Below are 21,257 nucleotides of genomic sequence, written 5' to 3'. Positions count from 1 at the left end.
AGCCCCTGCCACACTTTCACTGCTGCTGACTTGCCCAGAGGTGCTGCCCTCCATAGCCTGGCTCGCCTCAACCAGTTGTGGTAAAGTGGCAGGCAAGCCTACAGGTATCTCCCTCCTCCCGGTTTCCTCGGCCTTCTTCTCAAAGCTTGTCACGCTGGCAGAGCCACTGGTTGCAGCAACAGGAATTACCACCAAGGTTGCACTCGCTGAAGTGCCGGCCTTCTCATCTTGGGGCTGAGAGAGAGGTAGAGGTGGATCTGACCTCTCAAAATCCATCTGGGAGGGCATCTCGGGCTGAATTTTTTGCACACAGACTTTAGCCTTCCGCACAAAGTCAGTGCTGTGAGAAGATGGGGCTGCCATCTTGGTTCCTCGCCCCTGATGCTTGGTTTGAGCATGGCCGTGGTCCTGTGTGAGACGGAGGAGGTTCTGGGTCTTGGCCATAGTCTCGGTGCTGGAGGGGACAGGTCTGGTAGCTTTTTGGGAGGTTTCAGGAAAGTCTGGGAGAAGGCTGTGGGAAGGACAGGAAGAGGATGTGGAGCTTGGGGAGGGCCGTGCAGTTGCAGGGCCCAATCCTTGACCAGGGATCAAGGGTCTCTTATTGTGACAGGAAAGCTGGGATGGCTGAGGGGCAGGCGGCGTCAGGTCAGTAGGGGGGTAGAGCGCCTCGCACACAGGCAGCGAATCCTCGCTGTTGAGCTGAGCCAGGGTTGGGGTTCGACCAATCACTTCCTCGTCCTGGTAGGGACTAGAGAAGTCATCTAATCCAAGGAAATCCACCTCTTTGGTGCCCCAGATGTCACAGCTAGCCAGCCGTGTGTACCTGCCGAGCACAGAGACATACAGTTCCATTAACAGTTATAGCTTCATTGTCTTGTACTGTATATAACCTTTAAATTGTAATCCTGTTTTTAGTGTAAATTTAGATAAAAATGCCTGACTATTGCAAAAAAGGTTTATGTCATTGTTAAGTGAATATATCTGGACAATACAAGATATTTGAAGATGTCACTTTGGACTTTGGAAAGCTTTTTCAGCATATTTCATTGATTGCTTGAGAATCAAAGATGGATATAATTCTTTGTTGCACCCCTAGATGTAAACATGTCTTCTGCACTATTTACAAGAGCAATGGCACCGGTTTTGGGATAAGTGCAAAATATTATATGTATATGATATGATATTATATTATATATAACATCTGAACCATGCATCTATGCCTTTATTCATACCACCTTGAGCTGACTTCCATCAGTTTACATTAGTTTTTTCACCCAATTTATTGCTTTGGGTTCAGGTATAGATCTTAAAAACCAACAAGATGAGAGCTCAGACACAAGCATGCAAGCATGCATGCATGCATGCATGCACGCACGTACGCACGCACGCACTGACCCAGAAACGCGCTCCATTAGACATTATCAGACCAATTGGGAGTTTGGGCCTAATCTGGACAGTCAAGGTTGTAAAACAATAACTTACCCATTAGCCAAAAAGGTAGAGCAGTTTCCTCTGTTCCACCAAAACATGACCTTAATCAACCCTGTTTGCAGCAGATTCCCCCAACCCTGCAACAGCCAGCACTATTCCATCTCAGTTTAAATCACCTTAGACTTTAGAAACTGTTGTTTGCCTTCAGTAGTCACTCTACATCAGAGGAGAAACTATTTTGGCAGCAAAGCATCAGGATAGCTGCAGGACAGATGGAGCATCACCTGCAATCTCTGGACACTGCGGCTACTTTGTTGTTTACTGGCCTCTTAAACCACTTCCTGCATTCAAGCAAAACCGCTACCTGCTTCAAATCAACTTTTGTCTGTGTCAGTCCAGGATGACCTGCCTCGGCAATTACCAGCCAGTGATGTTGAACTCTAATGGTATAAAATCATTTAGGCACCTGTCCTATTGCATACAATTTACAAACTGACTTCTTATCTGCTTTCCTACAGTAAAGCTCAGACATCCTAAGCCCACATGATGCAGGGAACTATGGAGTACAACTTTGTCTATGCCAGAACATTAATGTTTTTATCAAATGTAACTTGAAATAAGGAAAATAGCGTTCTTTGTGTATTTTCAGTTGCGAATCACGACTCATGTGGTGCTCTAATCAGTACTTACAGCAGCAGGACAATGAATATGGTATTGTCTTAAGGTAATCTACAGTAATATTTCCATCCTAATGAAGGAAACGTCACCGTGTGCAGCAGTGCTGCTAACTAGTTTTAACACCAATAAAGAAGCTCTATGGCACAAGAGGAATACGTTCAGGCTTTGGATACACAAGGCTCTTGTTGGTAGGATTAATTTATTTTTGGTTTGGGTCTTTTCAAGGAATTGTTGACAAAAAGAAATGCATTGAATTTTGCCATCAAAATCTGACTATCTATGACTATCTAAACACTGACTGAAGATTTCTTTTTCCGGGTGATTCTTTGTCAGAGCCAGTAATCTGCTGCCCATTAAAAAAGTCAAGTGGACACTATATGCGACCTCCTGTAGCTTTAGAATTTAAACCACACTAGTTACAGCATATTGTATAGGTAATGATATGCACAATTATCGGCAACGCAAGCCCCCTTCAACTTCAGAAAGTTGGAGGAGAGTTGAAACGCAGTAAGGCATTTGAGTTTGTCTGATTTACTTGCAGCTGTTTTAACTCAATCTCAAATGATCCACAGCAAACACATATAAATAATTCAGTACCTGGTGACATCTTCCCAGTAGGAGTCCCACTTTTCGAACGCTGAACTGTTGTAGACCGTCTCACACTCGCCCAGATCCATGAGCTGATCCACACAGCCCTCCACCTCTTTGCCTCCGTCCCCGACCCCAAAGTTACTCTCCCTACAGGGGCTCTGCCGGTGGGTTATGTCTCTGTCCTGCAGAGAGGATGAAAACATGACGGTGAGTCAAGCAGGTGAAGGTTTAGAATTTGCTCTATTATTCATTCCATTTTGTTTACTTTTTGTTCTTACAGTTCATCTGTTGATTTTGTGAAGTTGCAAAGACATTTAAAATCCAAAAGAAAATTGATTACTGCAACCTGAAACGATTTGGTTGACTTATATCAGTAACTAATCTTATGTTATATCCTAATAAAACATACAAGCAGTTTAGAGTTTTTAATCACTATTTTTGTAATAACTGACAACAAAAGAGGAAGTGGCTCTTATGTCAGAAATCTAATTAATCATAGCAGACAGTAAAGAAACCTACAAGTGATAGCAGAGACTATGCCATTCAAGTTTTTCCCCTATCAAAGATTAACTTTTATTTACATTTTTAACCCTTCTGAAGTCATCCAGCAGAGTTTTACTGGAAGGTAAATAACTTGGTTGGCAAGCTGCTATCGAACACTAAACAAGACATTTTTAGGCAACCAAAATGTTTAAATTAACTTTGTTGAAGTGGAAACGCACATTGAGAGGGTCAAAGTTTAACAGCAAAAACACTGACAACACACAAAAACAAGTTCACAGCTATTTTAATGTACACAGTGCCCTGGATAGGCATTTCTAAGCCCCTTTCATGATTGACAAGAAGATGTGATTCCCTGAAGCACTCCCTGCTTTATCGTCATTTTAAAATATATGGGACCATTATTTACAAAATGAAGATCATACTGCATTGAAGAAGAACGGAAACAAGAGATTGAGACCATAAACTCATTCAAGTGTTTACAGAGGTGATAAATATGTGAGAAGTAGGGTCATTTTCTCAAACTTCTATGCACGCCAGCTTCTTTTTGCAACCAGAGGAGTCACCCTCGGCTGGAAATTAGATAGAATGTAAGTTAAGGCACTTCCGCACTTTTCAGAACCGTAAGTTCCATTCATTATTTTTTACAGTCTACGTATGAAACACTGCATAACATCACTTCAAGCAAACGTCACAGAGAACAATAACGGCAAAACGGCACCACTGATCTGTTTGAACCAAATATTCTCTGTTCCAGCTCAGCTAAAAACAGAAAAACACCAAATCTGTCCGCGCATTAGCATGTCGTTTACTACCGAGCCTGCTGTTACCGACTTGAACTAACCACAGACAGTTGCCTTTTCATGGACTCACGGCAGTGCGTCGCAGCAGTTCATGGCGGTGCACCGCTGCAGAATGAATATATGGAAAACAAAATGGATATTTGGCATTATTTTTGTCATTTAGAAAAAGATTCTTCTGGCCTGGTGGGAGTTCCTGTTGGCCTGGCAGCCAGCCATGCCTGTACATTTCTAGGGGAAACACTGGGATTGGAAAAATAACAACAGCATACTATCACAGAAAATTTGATTTTTAAACATTTTCTGGATCAAATGTGTATTTTGTAAAGATGTTATTAAGGTGCGAATGCCATTTATTTGAGCCATTCATTTTGGGTTCATAGCTGAACTGGCATGTTGACGCATTGCTATAGAATTGGACAGCTCTCAGCATTATCCTTTGTAATCTAGGGAAGGAAATTAGCTCTGCTGAAATGTTCGCATTTTCTTTGGATGCTGTTTCCTTTGCTTGTAATTGATGTGTTTCTTGTCGTTTTAGCCTGTGGTCATAATGAGTAACACTACACTTGAGTCACCAACTTGACTCAAGCTTCTGTTGGTAGGAGGAAGGGTGTATTGCAGTTTTAATGCAGTTAATCGGTAGTCCTAGCATTAACGTTGAATTGGGAAACGATGGTGTTGACATTTTGACTGATCAACCCCAACCTTACCGATATGCATGATCCACATAAGCAACCAGTTAGTACTTCAACATCCTACATGGTACCTGACTTGTTAGGACAAGTGGGCTCAATCACCTATATTATTGGACAAATAGCGGACAATATTATGTTTTATTTCAGCCCACCGGGTCTAAGGTCAGAAACACACAATGACTTACACACGGACAGTAACACTTCCAGCCGCTCTTCCAAAGCTGGATCAATCCCAGACCCAATTGGTTTAAAAAGAAAAGTCAAAAAGCCTCCTTCCCAGAGAGGGGATGGATCTGATTCAGTCTTGGTATGAACAATAAGGAAAATGTTTTACAAGTTGATTTAAATGCAGCTTCTTGTTCTTGTCATGACTTTGGACCACAAAAATGAAGATCTGCAGACCAGGCTTCTCTATAGAGAAGTATTGACATGCTGGAGAAAGTTTGATGCGCAATTTATGCGTACAGCAGCCTAAATCAGGTCGACACAATGCCAGACTCCCAAGAACTGACGGCTTAGACGCCTTAACCGATGCCGTTTGTAATCATGGTGCTCTATCTGCCCTATTCCCCTGCCGTGTGCATCGTCTATGTTTTCACTATCAGTCACTGTCGGCCATTCCCAACGTAATTGTCCTTTTTCATGGACTGCCCTAATACCATCTAGACAGGGAAACTAAGAGGTTTGCAAGAGGGGGAGGGCAGTGCAGATAGCCTCCTATTTGTGATACAGGGGGCTATAGTCCATCTATGAGCTACATAAAAACTACTTATACCAGGTAACAAAGTCTGACTTTATCCTCTACCGGTGTTTGTTTAAAATGGCCTGGTGCTAAAGACACAGATTTGCAGCGGCTCTATGGTACGTACGCTGAGGAAAGAAGCTCAAGCAAACCTGTAGAAAGCCAATACTAGCGTGATAAAAGTATTTGGCAGATGATATTGTTGTTGTTGGATGTGGAGGTCACAAATTTAATTCCAAGGAGTTATATAATGCCGCAGTCTGTTTATGGATGTTCTTGCTTGTGACAGACCAGACAGATAACTGACTCTTGACAGCAACACTATCAAAGCTCTGTTTGCCTTACTGAAGAGCACCATCAGCTACTGGAAGTTGATGACCATGCCGGGCGGTGATGGAATGGGTGAACCTTTTCAGTGTTTTTCCTTGCTTTCTAAGAGAGATGGTGAAGTGTGCCAGAACAAGTAGGTACAGCTAAGCTTACAAGTAGTGTAACATTGCAACCACAGAGTGAATACCTCGTTTACTCCCCAGTAAGGCTGTAGAGTCTGTGTGTAGTACTGTAGTCATAGAGCCCACTTTGCAGTAGAGGACTTCCCAGTGGTTCAAAGTGTCCATGGTTATGTCAAGTCTAGTGCTCAGTCCTTTCAGTTTCCTGAGCCATCTATCAAGTTGGAAGAGGAGTTAGTTGATTCTGAGGGACCAAGGATTGAAGGATTGACACTTAAGTGCATGTTAAGTGTCTCTTGAGTGGAAAAATAAACTTCTTATCATAGTCACAGCACATGAGTCTTTATTCTTGTTGAACAAGATGGAGTGTGTCCTGGCAAAAGATTTTGTTCACAGTTCAGTCTGGTTGATGACAAACCATTTTGCCAACTACCGGATACCACCAAGTTACTATAAGAATCTGTGGACAGCCCTGAGTGACATGGAGAGTGTCATTATAAGAAAGTCTAACAGTAAATGTCATCCCCTTTTGTACTGACCCCACTACTTGTAATGATTTCAGGTAAAACAAAAAACGATAAAGGACTCCTATCCTTCTGCCCACCAGTCAGACGACATGAGGAAGTATGAAGTGGGAAGAATGATTGTGTCATCACCCATTCAGAGTGTGTGCTCAGAGGCACAGTTCAGCTAAACAGGCCTGCCATGCCAAGCACTTTGCCCGCAAGGTAAAAGGCTCACCATTGGCTGTTGGTGAAAGAGTATTGTCTAAAAGAGGAAAAAGGAAAATTGCACACAAATGGGAACTAACTCCTTATGAAGTGTTTTCCGCCAATCAGCAAGCTATGTCTACCGCATGAAGGACACGGTCACTGACCAAGGAAAAACGGTCCATAAGAACATACTCCTTCCGGTCAGTTTTCTGCTGAGAGAAGATGATGATGACTGGTTGTCTGATTTGGTTGGTGTTGGAAGTGACCATTGTGCTGGTATGCCTCATGACCTAATTGACAGTGAGGAAAAAACATTACAGTGGATTTTGCAATCTGGAAAGAATACTGGAACTGGTGAAGTTGTTGTTTCCTACCCAGTTCATCCGACATAGTGGAGAAGACTCCTTTTCTGGAGGACATTCCCAATGGCAGTTCAACGCAGTAGAGAATACCCACATTCAATCCATACAGCTCCCCACAGACTCACCAGATGATAACCACAAGTGCTCCCTGACGGGATTATGGCTTGGACTGGTAGGGCCGTTAAATTTCCAAAAAGATTAATCTTTGACTGACCAAGTTGTAGAGTATTAAAGGTCTTCAGTGGGTGCTTTTGTTACTTTCCTGAGAAATATATTTACAGTGTAGCCTGAGTCTTTAACGTATACTCGAGGTATCCATTTTATGAGTGTAGACAGATACTCCATTTTTCTCTGGAGTTATTGAGCTGTGTCTATTTAGAAAGTTGTAAACGTCATCTCTTGCAGTACTCCTCTACTATGGTTTAGGTTTTGATACCAACCTATCCTTGTGTTACACAGAAGTGCTCAATGGAATCCACTGAGGATACTGATTTTTTCCTTTAAATTTCAGTTTTTGAATTTGCTTCTGTGATTTTTTAGAATATTATGGTGGTGTATGCAACAGGTGTAAATAATTTCTTGTTAAATGTCTGCACAAACGGAGACAGCGCCAACTGCTTGAATTAATGTCTCATTGCGCACAGTATTAGGAATAACGAAAAATGGGTAACCCACATATTAAATGCTGTGGTTAGTCACATGCTGAATGGTGTAGAGATATCATCAGCCAAAATGTGTTAGGGCCCCACCAAAATGTTTTATTACGCTGTATTTCTGTAATGATGTTAAGAAACTGATGCTGCTAGGTTTAGCTAAATAATAAACCTAACTTATTTTGCGGTGCTTCTGATGCTATTTTGCACCGACTGATTTGTGTGTGTTATTGTGTTTAGAGCTGTTTATGTCTCTGCCCATGATGTCAAGATATCCATCTGAAGTGATACTGGTTTCGCCATATTCTTGTAACTGTTTGCATCTGTTTTTATTTTTTTCACGATTGTGGAAAATGTATACTGTGGAGACAACATTCTTGTGCTAAATACTCAATACCATTTTCTGTATGTATGTGTACTGTGTCACTGTATTGTTGTTCTTAAGACTTACAAGAGCATTGTTTGGTTTTTAAGCAGAGTGCTTCAATTGTATTTTACCTCTTACTGTAAGATGGTCAAAAATGTATTTTTGGAAATCAAATAATTTATTTTAAGACCTATGCTGAGATATTTTTGTTACAAACATTCCACCATATGTAAAAAAAATTGAAAAAACGATCCATTGGAAACTGGTCTACTGCAGGGAGTCCGGTGAACAGAACCAGAGAAACTGTACGTTGTAGGCACCAGCATACAACACTATACTAAGGAATTACAAAATAGTATATGTAATAAAGGCTGGTGTAGAATTAGCATAGATGACATGTAAAATAAGGCACATTAACAGAAACTTTGAAATTGCTACATCAATTACAACTACAATAGCTAATCATGTGGTTCTAACAGCACTAGTCTGTCTTTACAGCACTTGAACAGTCTGACTAGCGATAACACAACCCAAATATGAACATATGGCTGCCCAAATTATGATAAACTATCCATAAATCTATCAGCAATGTAATAAAAAACTGAGTACAGCACTATTATCAAAGTGATTGAAGTCTAAAACCTTCTACACACAGTAGCATAATAACCAATGAACGTAGTCTTAGCCTTTCAATTGATAAAAAGGCAATAGCAAAGCTTAAGAATAGTTTTGACTTATGTTATGGGCTATAAACAAACTTCGTTCCAAGAAGTCCGAAAACGGAAAAATTAACTGTTTGTAGTCGTAGCCTGAGGCCTGATGCTAAATCTACACTACTCCATTTTGGTGTAAAATTGATTCTCTTTTGCTACGTTATGACTTGCATCCAAAATACTCAGGCGTTTCAGAGCCAATAAAATTGAGAAATTTGAAAACACTGCTGCCCCTGTTTTGCGCATAAATCGAGACCTTTGAAAACGTCCGCCACCTGATTGGGACTTATTAGTCGTAACGTCTCGTTCTCTGATTTGTGACTCCCCTATACATGACTATTTTCTAAAGAAACACAAGCTACAACATCCTTGACTGACAACCTGTGTTTTTTTTTACAGTAACCTTGATAAGGAATTCCAGGCAATGCTGACCTTGTTGTTGAAGTTAGCAGCTGTTGTTTGGTTAAATTCTTCTTTATATTGCAACTTCTGCCGAAATGTGCACGTGATGGGCAAGATGGCCCGATGCCTTAGAATTTTAAGACAGCGAGCAATTTTTACGGCCTTTTCTACAAAACGATTAGTTTAAAAAGGACATTTAATAAACATTAAAACTTTAAATAGATGCTGTGGGCTTTTTATGTCTCTGTACATGCTATTAAGACACACATCATAATTGATACGTGTTTCCCTATATGCAGATCCACATCTCTGAACATAGCCATGTAGAGTGAGTTTTGTTGAGCTGATTAATTAACTTTGTAGCAACTCATTTGGCAATAGCTTGAATGTAACAGACGTTCATTAATATAAATAAGTTGTACACTGAAGCTTTAAATGTAGCATTATAATAGGTGCTTAATACAAAGCAAATACAACAACCATAAGTAATATAAGTAGGCCATATTTCTCAAATCTCTGTTCAAATGATGTACAAATAAGTAAAATGCTACAATAAGGCATCATGCTAAATTACTCTTTTCGGCCAGATATCAGTTACCTTACCTTTCTTTGTGTTGGAATTTTAACTTGCGGTCAATTTATACTCTGCAGGGTAAATTGAGACAAGTAGATAGACTATCTGTTTTCTTTCTGTTTTATGTTGCACGGCTAGAACAACTTTTGAATGTATGCAGTTTCTACCAAAACAAGTTCCTTTCCAAGGCTATTTTGCAGCAGTACTGCAGCTGTCAGGCACTTAGCGCTGCTAGAGACAACAGTGGTTGGTTTAAAGAAATGCCAATAAACCAGAGCATTTTTGACTCCCATCCCAGAATGCTGTGTGGACTAGCCAGACCCTCCACCGCAAAGTTGTGGAGGAAGGTCTGGCAAAGCGAGACTACATGTAACCTTATATTTCTTTTTGACACGGTAGGTGATACTTGTGCCAAACCGTGCGCAACTTGACAACTCAAGCCGCACTGACATGAATTTATTTCAACTGCAATGCATGTCAATTTAAAAAAAGTTGTTTGCATTGATGGAGGTGTGCTGAATAACGCAAACCAAATTTAAAATATGCAGCTCTTCCTTTTACATCTCAGTGTGGCAGTTTTCAGCTTGTACTATTAGCACATAATATGTCCTTATCCTGTTGTGTATACCTGTTTTTGTTTTTATTGAAGAATAGCAAAGCAAACAAAGCTCTGCTAACTCTGTGATATACCAATTGCATTTGAAATAGGTGCTTCACAACATGAGGCTATCACTAGTTTGACAGAAATATTAATGTGAAGTGGCATTAGCAGGACTGATAGCAATCAGTTAACCGTAAAAAAGGGCTGATAGCCAACAGGATGAACAGTGAAACTAAACTCCAAACTACAGAGATTCCAGTTATATGAAAGAATTGAAAAAGTATCTAAATAAATTCAGGGTTTTTCCTGATGGATGAATTTTTGGCGTCCCCTAAAGAGGTTTTAGCCTGTTTGTCTGAGTGAGTGAGTGAGTGAGTGAGTGAGTGAGTGAGAGTGTGAGAGTGTGTGCGTGTGCCCACTCACCAGTTCGTACATGAAATCTGGGTCAGAGCTAGTGGCGAGCAGCTCAGTGCTGGTGAGGGCCTGGTCAGCAAACGAGTAATTCTGAAAGGCGTCAGCAAAGGGAGGCTCCATCCCACTGACGCTGGGCTGCAACACAACAGAAATAAAAAAACACACAATAATAAATTATTATTCCTTCCTATTATTCCTTCCTATGCCGTATACATACATACATACATATATACATACAGTACACACACACACACACACACAGGTGTGAAAAAGTGTTTGCCCCCTTCCTCATTTCCTGTTCCTTTGCATGTTTGTCACACTTAAGTGTTTTGGAACATCAAACCAATTTAAACAATAGTCAAGGACAACACAAGTAAACACAAAATGCAATTCGTAAATGAAGGTGTTAATGATTAAAGGTGAAAAAAAATCCAAACCATCATGGCCCTGTGTGAAAAAGTGATTACATACATATATCCACACACACACACACACACACGCACACTCACACGCACACGCACACACACAGTACCAAGGTCAGGCTGCAACACAACAGAAATAAAAAAACACTGAAGTAAACAAAAAATAATTATTAGTCATTATTCCTTCCTGTGTCATATATATACACACAGTATATATACATAGACATATACATACATACATACATACATACATACACACACACACAGCACAAAAGTGAGGCAGGTGTGAAAAAAGGCAGTAAAACAAGAATGCTTTCAAAAATTAAATGATTGTTTTTATCAATTTACAAAATGCAAAAAAACTATGTCACATCAATATTTGGTGTCACTATCCTTTGCCTTCAAACTAGCATAAATTCTTATAGGTACACTTGCAAAAGGTTGGGCAACGTTGGGGATCGTAGAAGCAGTGGTTGGCCAAGGAAACTTAATGCAGAAGATGAAAAACACATCAAGCTTATTTCCCTTCAAAATCAGACGATGTTCAACAGTGACATCAGCTCAGAACTGGCAGAAACCAGTGGGACCCAGGTACACCCATCTACTGTCTGGAGAAGTCCGGACAAAAGTGGTCTTCATGGAAGAGTTGAAGCCAAAAAGCCATACCTCAGACATGGAAACAAGGCCAAGTGACTCAACTATGCACAAAAATATGGGAACTAGGGTGCAGAAAAATGGCTGCAGGTGCTCTGGACTGATGAGTCCAAATTTGAAATATTTGGCCGTAGCAGTAGGCAGTTTGTTTGCCGAAGGGCTGGAGAGGGCTACAATAATGAGTGTCTGCAGGCAACACTGAAGCATGGTGGAAGTTCCTTGCAAATTTGGGGCTGCATTTCTGCAAATGGAGATTTGTTCAGGATTAATGATGTCCCCAATGCTGAGAAATACAGACAGATACTTATCCATAATGCAATACCATCAGGGAGGCGATTGAATTTTGCCCCGTATTTATTCTGCAGCAGGACACCCCCAAACACACAGCCGAGGTCATTAAGAACTATCATCAGTGTAAAGAAGAACAAGAAGTCCTGGAAGTATTGGCATGACCCCCACAGAGCCCTGATCTCAACATCATCAAGTGTGTCTGGGATTACATGAAGAGACAGAAGGATTTGAGAAAGCCTACACCCACAGAGGATCTGTGGTTAGTTCTGCAAGATGTTTGGAACAACCCGAGTTCCTTCAAAAATTGTGTGAAAGATCACCAAGAAGAATTGATACTATCTTGAAGAGAAAGGGTTGTCACACCAAATTTTGATTGGATTTAGATTCCTGGTCACTCACATTTTTGAAAGCATTCTTACAGTTTACAGCATTTTTTCATAGCTACCTAAAACATTTGCACAGAACTATATATATATTCCATATATATTCCCCTCCCTCTGCTTTCACTCTTACCTGAGGCATTGTCAAGTAAAGCTTAGAGCTTTAGAAGGGGGGACCTTAGGACCTCCTGTCCAGTCCCAGTGGTCTGAGATTGGCCGATCACCACAATAAATTACTGCTTAAGCAGATCTGGTGGATGCAGCCTACAAGGCTGGGAAGAGGGAGGGGAGAGTATCAGTATGTGACTCAAACTGGTCTGGTCTGTTGTGGTCTGATGTGGTCTGATGTGGTTCTCTGTATGCTCCAGGTCTGTGGTAAAAACAAATAGGGTGCATAGAGCAGAAGTATAAGAATCAAAAGAGGCAGAAACAACACAATGATTTTACCACAGTTTCTGAGTTTATTTCTTTCCCACAAAACTGCAAGAGACAAACAGACATTAAATAAATGTATCCATTATTTATCCCACACTAATTTACGTTACGTTTAAGTTACTTATATGGAGTGTTGTTTGCCTCTCTAAAATATGCTGTGACAGCTACTGAGAACTGAAAGTAAATAGCTGCATTAACAAAGCAACCTGTTAGTTTCCTTTGTGGTTTGCAGAAGAACACATCTAGTCTATAAAGTTGATATGATTGTGAAGAATATAATAACCCATTTTTAATTGTGTTGCAGGTCGATTTTCTTTCCTTAAGAACTGTCTCATCTTCTATTTTCACTGTTACAATGATGTGATGTGTATTGACTTGTACTGTATATGCTTTTGCTTCCCTTGTTAAAGCACTTTGTATACTATTGTTTTTAAAGGTGCTATACAAATCAAGTTATTATTATGGTGTGGTCAGATTAGAATTGACCAGGTGAAATTTACATGCACACCTCACTGAAAGACAGGTGGGAAAGAAAAGGGGTTGCAATAATAAGCTGCAGGAGCTAGCAAGCCAACAAGAATTTCATCCTTTTTCCTATTATTTATTATCAATGTCCTTCCATGCACTGCCAGCATGCCTCCCTCTCCGCTGCCTGCTTTATCTCAACATGCAGCTGCATAAACAAGTCTATAGATCCCACCCTCTCATAAAGTTGGCAGACAGACACTGAAGAGGTTAACTATTTGGAACCTTTGTATATCCTACACTGTGTGTACAACGTGTGCAACTCTGCTAACCCAGCCGTCACTCTGTGAGTACGTCCATCGCACTCCCCCTGTCTTTCCCTAGCTCTTTTAATCAGTTATTGTTAAAAACAAGTGAAGGAGCTTTCTCAGAGATCCTTTTTTTTTATATATATATATCCAAGGCTATTTATTGTATTTCAGATAATGTTCATTTACATGTGTAACAGCTGTATGTGTGTACAACCTACAACTTCAACATAAGAGGAGTGTATGTGAAAGCAGTTATAAATAGCCTATTTAACAAGTAAAATTTGTTTTGGTATAAATCAACAAGTAATCGTGAAAATTAATCGTGATCTAAATTTTTATCATAATAATCTTGATTATCATTATCACTTTTAACCCGGGAAGATCATCATGGTAATCTTTGCTACATGGATAACCTGCACCAGGGCAGGTTAAAGATGCCAGTATACTCCATCAGAACAGCTTGTTAAGTGGTCAAGCTTTGGAAACCCAGAAATTTTGTTTGATATTTGTTAAACTTCCCTCGAGCCTAGAAACATGTAAGGGCAGAGCGTGATCACACAGCAATAATAATGTGCCTGTGCAGTAGACATCATAATGCAGAAGCAAAGTGAATGGGTTCAATCTTGACCCCCAGTGTCCACAAGATGCGTAACGGCTACGTCCCAGGTCCGGCAATACGCAGCCCTCCGGAGCAGATACGCAAAGAAAAAAAATAGAAGCTCTGCGTATCTGCTCCGGAGGACTGTGGATCGCCGAAGCTGGGACGGAGTTGGGAAGGAGCTGGGACGCAGGCGTTCTGCAGTCCGTGGAAATACAAACATTGACTTTAATGGAAACCTAATGACTTTGACACCGTTCCGGTTCAGATCCGCAGCCATTACGCATCCTGTGGAAATGGGGGATTAGAGTCCAGTATCCAGTAGTTTACAAAATAAATCCATGATGTGGACAAAGACAAAAGTCCTGACCTTCCAATTAGAAAATGTTATAGGTCTGTAAAATCACTTTTAACTATAGTGATAATTAAGGCAGCCTTAGAAGAAACATTTTTCAAAACCAAAAGGCTGTGGAAATACACTCAGTAATAAGTCCATTAATCCCTATAGGGAACGCCTGCCCAGGCAGGCTCCAGAAATCCCCTGTGCCATGCAGCAGTTAGTCTCCCCAGACAGTCACTGTGAAAGGACTTCATCAAAGTAGACCTCACCTGTTGTGTGCGTAGATGACAGAAATTAAGTGTATATATTCCATATTATGGTATACCAAGGGAATGACTTAAGCAATTAATCTATCATAGAATTGGATGCTAATATTTTATTAATCAACTAATTGATCATTTGACTAATCGTTTAAGCTCCAATATGGGGTATGAAACAGTGTTGTTAATACTGTTGTTGCATAGGCATCTGATAATGAATGAATGAGTAAATAAATTATTGTCTGCATTTACTCTTCCTTGTCCCTTAGGCAAATCAACATACCAAAGCAGCAGGTCCATTAGCAAAGCGTAAAGGAGCGCTCTGTCTACCCAGTAGCTGCCAGAAGTTGTTGAGAAAATAAGCTTCTGAGTAATTTGGTGTGCACTACAATCCCTACACATTACATTACATGTCATTTAGCTAGCAGAGGTTGTATGCCTCTGGAGCAACTGGGGGTTAAGTGTCTTGCTCAGGGACACATAGGTTGGTGTATCGCAGTGGTAATCAAACCCAGATCTCCCACCTCAAAGGCATGTGTCATATCCACTGTGCCATCAACACCAATATATGTTTAGAAAGCACTGACTTTTCTGAATCAAACTGCCTCCCCACATTCATTCAGAGAGCATCTGATTAGCTCTTCGTACATTAAGCTTAACCTTAATTTTGTTTTTATGAATCACTTCCTCATTCATTCTCTGCTTATTTCTCTCACCTTCCTGCACCACCAATCAACTGTGACACATGGACTGATCTTTGGGACCTTTACTGCTTTTGCATTGAAAAAACATTGAGAACCTGCGTGGAGACATGATCCCTGCCGTGAACAGCTGACAAACAATCGTCCACCAATCCAACTCCTCTGAGGCCAGGGAGACATCACTTCTTCTCACAGGGTGCTAACTGACTCAAATTAACATCTCACCCATGAGCTCTGTCCCCAGTGTGTGTCCACACTTTGCATCGAGACAGGAAGTACCAGAAAAACGAATTGGTACACACACACAAGCACAACTCAATTGTTAAAGCAACATCTTTACAAACACCAAAACAAATGCAAGAAATCAATACTATGCACATACAGTACATAATATGTACACACATATTATCTTAATGACCAACAGTATATTTGAAAGCTCAGCCTCTGAAATACAAAATGGTATTATTATCATATATCAGTCTGTGGTCCCTTCCAGGGCAGCTGTGTCTGGTGTTAGTAGCAGAATGAGGAAACATTTGGAATGAACACAACAGTAATGCGACCATTGATTTAGACTATTTGCGACCACAGAAAGAAAGCCTGTGGTACAAACAGGGATTGTACAAGCAAGTCCCAAAGCTTACCTCTCCAGGCAAAGCTGCACTGAAGATTTTCCAGTAGCAGAATTTATTATAATCCAACTCATTGCTTAGTAGCTGACAAGGACTGTGATGCAGAGCTGGATATTTATGACTGAGCCTGACAGACCCCAAAAGAATTAAGCCAAATATCTCTCTCAGGCTTTGGTCAGACATAGTTTGGGGATGAAAACTGCTCATACGTATTCTTGTGATTTTCCTTGGTTTCGGGTCACAATAGTCCAACCTTTGGGCTTAGGTCAGGTTTAACATTTTCAGAAAAACCATACACATTTAGTATTGTTTGCTAAAGAAAGACAAAGAAACTGAAAAAGACAGAAGCTGCTTAATAGGACAGAATTTATGCAGCATCATGTTTGCATGGGGGACTGACAATTTTAGTTGAGTCGGAAATAAGGGCTGGCTTTTGCCCATCCAATACATGTAAAAAACCACTACACTCACTCAATAATTTCATCGACTAGTGACGTACTGGGGCTGCATCACTCTCGATAGCTGCAGCTCACGTTGGATGTATCAAATGTCTTTTTAAACAATTTACAAAGTTGTTTGTGTTCTTTATAGCACACCATTACAACTTACTCTGACATGCAGGGTCACGATGCAATCTCTCTACAAATGTGCAGTTTCCTGTGTCGATCTCAGGTTCCCACATGCAGCTGTTAACAGTAAGTTCAGAACATCTCTGTCTTCTATGCAGCATCAGCTGAGATTGCAGTGTTATCGGATAAAGCAAAATGTGTTATGTCAAGCTTATTTCAGTGAAAGAAAAGTGAATGCAAAGTTGATAATTCTATATTTTACAAATCATTAATTGAAATGAATTAAGTAAAAGAAACTTTGCTGGTTAAAGCTGACAAATGTGACATGTGAACTTTCATATTATAAATTTGGGGGTTTTGGTAGCTTGCATTTTGTTAGCTAAGCATTTTAAGAAATTACCAGAAACTGTATGTTTGCTCTACTCTTTGGCAGGTCTGAACAAAAAAGAGGAGCTTAGTGGTGACTGTGCTTATAGCTCCACTATCACGCAAACAGCTCATATTATCCGCCTCACAACATTGGACGTGATCCAAGTAGGCCAATCAGCAGTGTCTTATCTGGAATGAGTTGCCTACTGATACCAGATGCCCGATTCCTTACAAGATAACAGCAAGAGATGCCAGCCTGTTTGCTAAATTTGAAAGAAGCTCTGCAAACATCAGGAAAGGTCATTAATCCAGAACTACTAAATGTGTATGTACAGTGTGGCGACAGTCGTACAAAATATGGATGCTCACTAACAACCAGTTGTGCTTAAAGGTTGGGACTTTTAAAGATTAATTTATATGATAAGTATAAGTAGGCCGGTGACATTAAAACTAGTTATTCAATATTATTGACTATTATGGATGTAACCATTTGCCTGACCGCAAAAGGACTTTTAAGGCCGTTACCGATACAAATATTTGGTTGTTTAAAAATCTGATATTCCGATTTATCGGCCAATATATATTTAAAAATCAAATCCAGAAACGTGTTACAAAACATAAACAGATTTCCCTAACATTCATTATTTGTAGTTACTTATGAGTTTGCACTAAAATAATATGATAATAATTTGTTGTCACAGCCGAACAGAGAAACATCAAAATATATTAAAGTTCTGATATGTAAAATGTATAAAAACACAAACTTAAGATTTGAAACTTAAAGTCCTTTGAACAAAAACAATAATTAAAAGTGTGGCCAATAGGGACGTTGTAGAGTGCCCTCTGGTTGACCATCTGTTTTTATTTTATGATTTAAATAACAATTTATCTGAATAATTTGTCATTATCAATAATTCTGATGAATGAATATTTTATATATTTATATATTTTTTTATTTTAAATATTTTAAATTATTTATTTTTTTATTTGGCCATTATAAATGCTGATACCAATTGTTCGGGAAATGCCTAAAATCGGCTGATAATATTGGTCTGGCGATGTGTTGGTCGGGCTCTAATACTAAACCCACAATTCGGTCGATTGATTCAATCAATATCGATCCATCCAACACCAAAGATCCTTTTGTACCTTAAAATAATGTTTCTAAAATTGTCTCAGTTGTTCATTACCTTGTTTGAATGAGACATAAGAATAATGGTAACAGTAAGGAGCAATTCTGCTTCCAAACTGTAGGGGGACCAAAGAGGAAAAGTGCTTTGGTGCCTTCTGTAAAGGGGCTACTTGACAAGTAGTTAATGCTAATGTTCTTGGTCGATAACGTTGGCTGTCTAATTCTTGGTGGGTAACATAAGATTATGACAATTTTCAACACGCGCAGTTGTTTTTAGTATGATTGTTTTTACCACAGTCAACAACTCTGGACTAACCCACAAATTCCTCAGTAACGTTACCTGTACAGAGACACAACTGATCTAATGGTACTCCAGTGTTTATTGTCCAAAGCTTCCCACAACACCAGCTCTGTAACAACTACATATCCTCAGGATGATTACTGTGGGTGTGGCAGCCCCAATTGGGGGGGGGGGCACCGAGCCATAACGCACATGGTGAGAGGATAAATTGTTGCCTGAAAAGTTGAACGGACATTTTTTAGAGCAGACATTTTGAATTGTCAAACACAGGTGTAACTAATACCATACTGTAGATAATTGCGGTTCTGCATTGCAATCATTTCTTAAACTGAGCCACTGTTATGTTTTCAGCCCCACCTTTGCCTTTCCTGAACAAGGCAAATCAATCGGATTAAGTTGATAACAATAAAGAGTTAAGTACAGTTAAGATAAAAGCAAAACTTTACTGCTAATGCTCAAAGAAACACGTCAAATCAAAACAAAGACGTCAATGAAGACGTCTATCTTTATCTCAGATCTTGGTCAACATTACAGAGGAGCCGTGTGTGCAAAATAGTTTATTGCATTTAACTTTCCCTTTTTATGTAAATAAAAAAACATTGATAATGTTATTTTAATACGAATTAACACAGCTCTTTTTGTTATCTCTCAGTTTAGAATCCTCTGCTGTAGCCACACAAGCACATGGTTGACAAATGTGATGATATGACATGTGTACCAGCCCATGTGTTTATGGTATACAACAGTTTTTTCTTTATCCCACAGACCCGCACTGTTACACATGCTCCAGTATAGTATGAGCAGCTCTAGTACAGACACTGCAGCGGCTGATGAAAGCACAATGACCTTTGCAGTTTACCAAAACCTTATATTAACACACACAATTCCAGCAGAAAAACACAAAATACTACACAAAAAGGCATGAAACTGTAGTAGAAAAAACTATGTTTAGTGTTTAAAATCAACCTCCTAAAAAACAGTGAAAATGACATCCATGCATTTCTTTGTGCTGGATTCACTTGTTTCAACAAGGCACAGTCTGAGAGCACAATCGTCTTCACAACATCTTCATCAACATTTAACAGTCAGGACCATATTACAAATTACCTCTTATAAACACCAATAAAGCCATAAATGTCACCAGTATCACCACAGTCTCTGCACTCATCACACATCCTCAGCAAAGCAAAGCAAAACAAACCTCAACCTATCCCATTGCGCCAACACCCACGTAATCCTTCATCCATATGGGTCGAGTAAAAATGAAGTCCCGCCTTCCGGCGTGCGTGAATGGTCTGCCATGACTGTCAATCCGAGAAGCTTCTACATACTAAACAACCCGTTTCAGTCTAGGTTGAGGCAGAAGATAAAGAAGTTGGAGGCCTGCATGCCCGTAGCCTTGATAGCTATATTTAAAAAATACATTTAAAGTAAAAGCTACCATAAAAACCTGAGCAAAACACAAGATTATGCGTCAATCCGTAACATGTGTTAGTGTTTATTACGTTACTTAAGAAGAAACACCCAGTCAAACGTGTATCGGACGAAATCGGTTTATACAACTATACAGCGTTTGTTTAGGTGATTATCCAAACTAATCTATTATCCCGAAGAAACGCTAAATTAAGATTTCTCTTCAGGGGAAAGATAAATCTGATTCTGGTGTATGATTTAACTTACATCACATAGAAATTTCTAGCTGTGTCGAGTTTTTTTTCCAGCAGCATTGGATGTTTCTGTTGGGGGGCGTGTCCCCACAGAGGATCGGGCTGCCTGCAAAAAGTCAGTGTTAGGTATTTAACTGACACACTGAGGCGTTTTAAACAAACACAGCTAAATACGGTTCAAATGTCCTACTAAACATATTAATGACATATTAAATAGCTATAGCATACAACTGTCAGAGATACAGCCTTATAGTTTAAAAGTAGAGTACAATTCGATCTTTTTACGTGCTGGTTTTAACCATCCTGACCCAGAGTCAGACATGTAACCCAACTTCTGAACAAACTGACCAATCACTAAAACGAGGAGATGATTATAAGCAAACTCGGTGGCATATATTTTTGGACTGGGTTAACGTAAGCGCTCAACGGCATTTGACAGTGACATAAGTGTATCTCAGCTAACCATGACACGTTAGCTAGCTACATTTCTGCACTACCTGCAAGAGCTCGATAAACTGCAGTTCACAATAAGAGACACGTTAAGCGTATTTGTTGCCCCTAACTGTGCTTTTTAATGCGGAACTGACGAATCTTGCTGCCCTTTCACCTGCAGCTCTCAGCAGTATGGCCTCCGTCCGCCCCCTTCCTTATCCCAGCTGAAGCCCGATACACAACAACAACGTACCGTTAGCTTCAAAGCTATCCTCTGCTGCGGAGAAAACACATATCCAGTGTAGCGTTACAGCAAAGTGCCCACCAAAACGAAACAATAACGGTCCAACTCACTTTAAGGACGCCCATGCATACGTCTTGTTTCGTTTCGGACCGCGTGTATGTTCTTCTGTTTGAGATAATATGGCCCTCTTTTCAATGGAGTCCACACGCTGTTACAGCTCTCTCGGTTTTGTTTTGTTTTTCTTCTTCCTGACGGGTTCCTGGAAAGCGCGTGACTGCCAACCACGTGGTGCAGCGCTGGGCCAATAGGAGCACAGTCCGAAGCTGGGTGAAGTTTTATACTGCCGATGGTGAAAACCGTGAAAACCA

At 40.1% G+C, this 21,257-nt stretch overlaps 1 protein-coding gene across 4 annotated transcripts in view; it reads right to left on the bottom strand.

The window, feature by feature from the left end:
• The window catches only part of crebrf (creb3 regulatory factor), a 27,461-nt gene extending 6,255 nt beyond the window's left edge, over nucleotides 1-21,206 (bottom strand). Inside the window, exons 1-5 of one of the 4 annotated variants that reach the window (XM_034890375.1) lie at nucleotides 21,000-21,206; nucleotides 12,567-12,705; nucleotides 10,696-10,821; nucleotides 2,707-2,882; nucleotides 1-823 (exon numbers count right to left, since the gene is read on the bottom strand). The exon at nucleotides 1-823 is cut by the window's left edge and continues 331 nt beyond it. In XM_034890375.1, coding sequence (XP_034746266.1) covers nucleotides 1-823; nucleotides 2,707-2,882; nucleotides 10,696-10,821; nucleotides 12,567-12,575 — 1,134 coding nt within the window. In that variant the 5' untranslated portion in view covers nucleotides 12,576-12,705; nucleotides 21,000-21,206. Of the gene's footprint in view, nucleotides 824-2,706; nucleotides 2,883-4,045; nucleotides 4,110-10,695; nucleotides 10,822-12,566; nucleotides 12,804-20,226; nucleotides 20,284-20,999 lie in introns of those variants that run through there. The other 3 variants (XM_034890373.1, XM_034890374.1, XM_034890376.1) reach the window with 3 other exon arrangements.
• Between the last annotated feature and the right edge of the window lie 51 nt (nucleotides 21,207-21,257).

Source organism: Etheostoma cragini, chromosome 13, assembly GCF_013103735.1.
Source record: "Etheostoma cragini isolate CJK2018 chromosome 13, CSU_Ecrag_1.0, whole genome shotgun sequence".
In the NCBI taxonomy this organism is placed as follows: Eukaryota; Metazoa; Chordata; class Actinopteri; order Perciformes; family Percidae; genus Etheostoma; species Etheostoma cragini.
The sequence above is the reverse complement of the archived record's forward strand: the minus strand, read 5'-3'. Positions and strand labels throughout refer to the sequence as shown.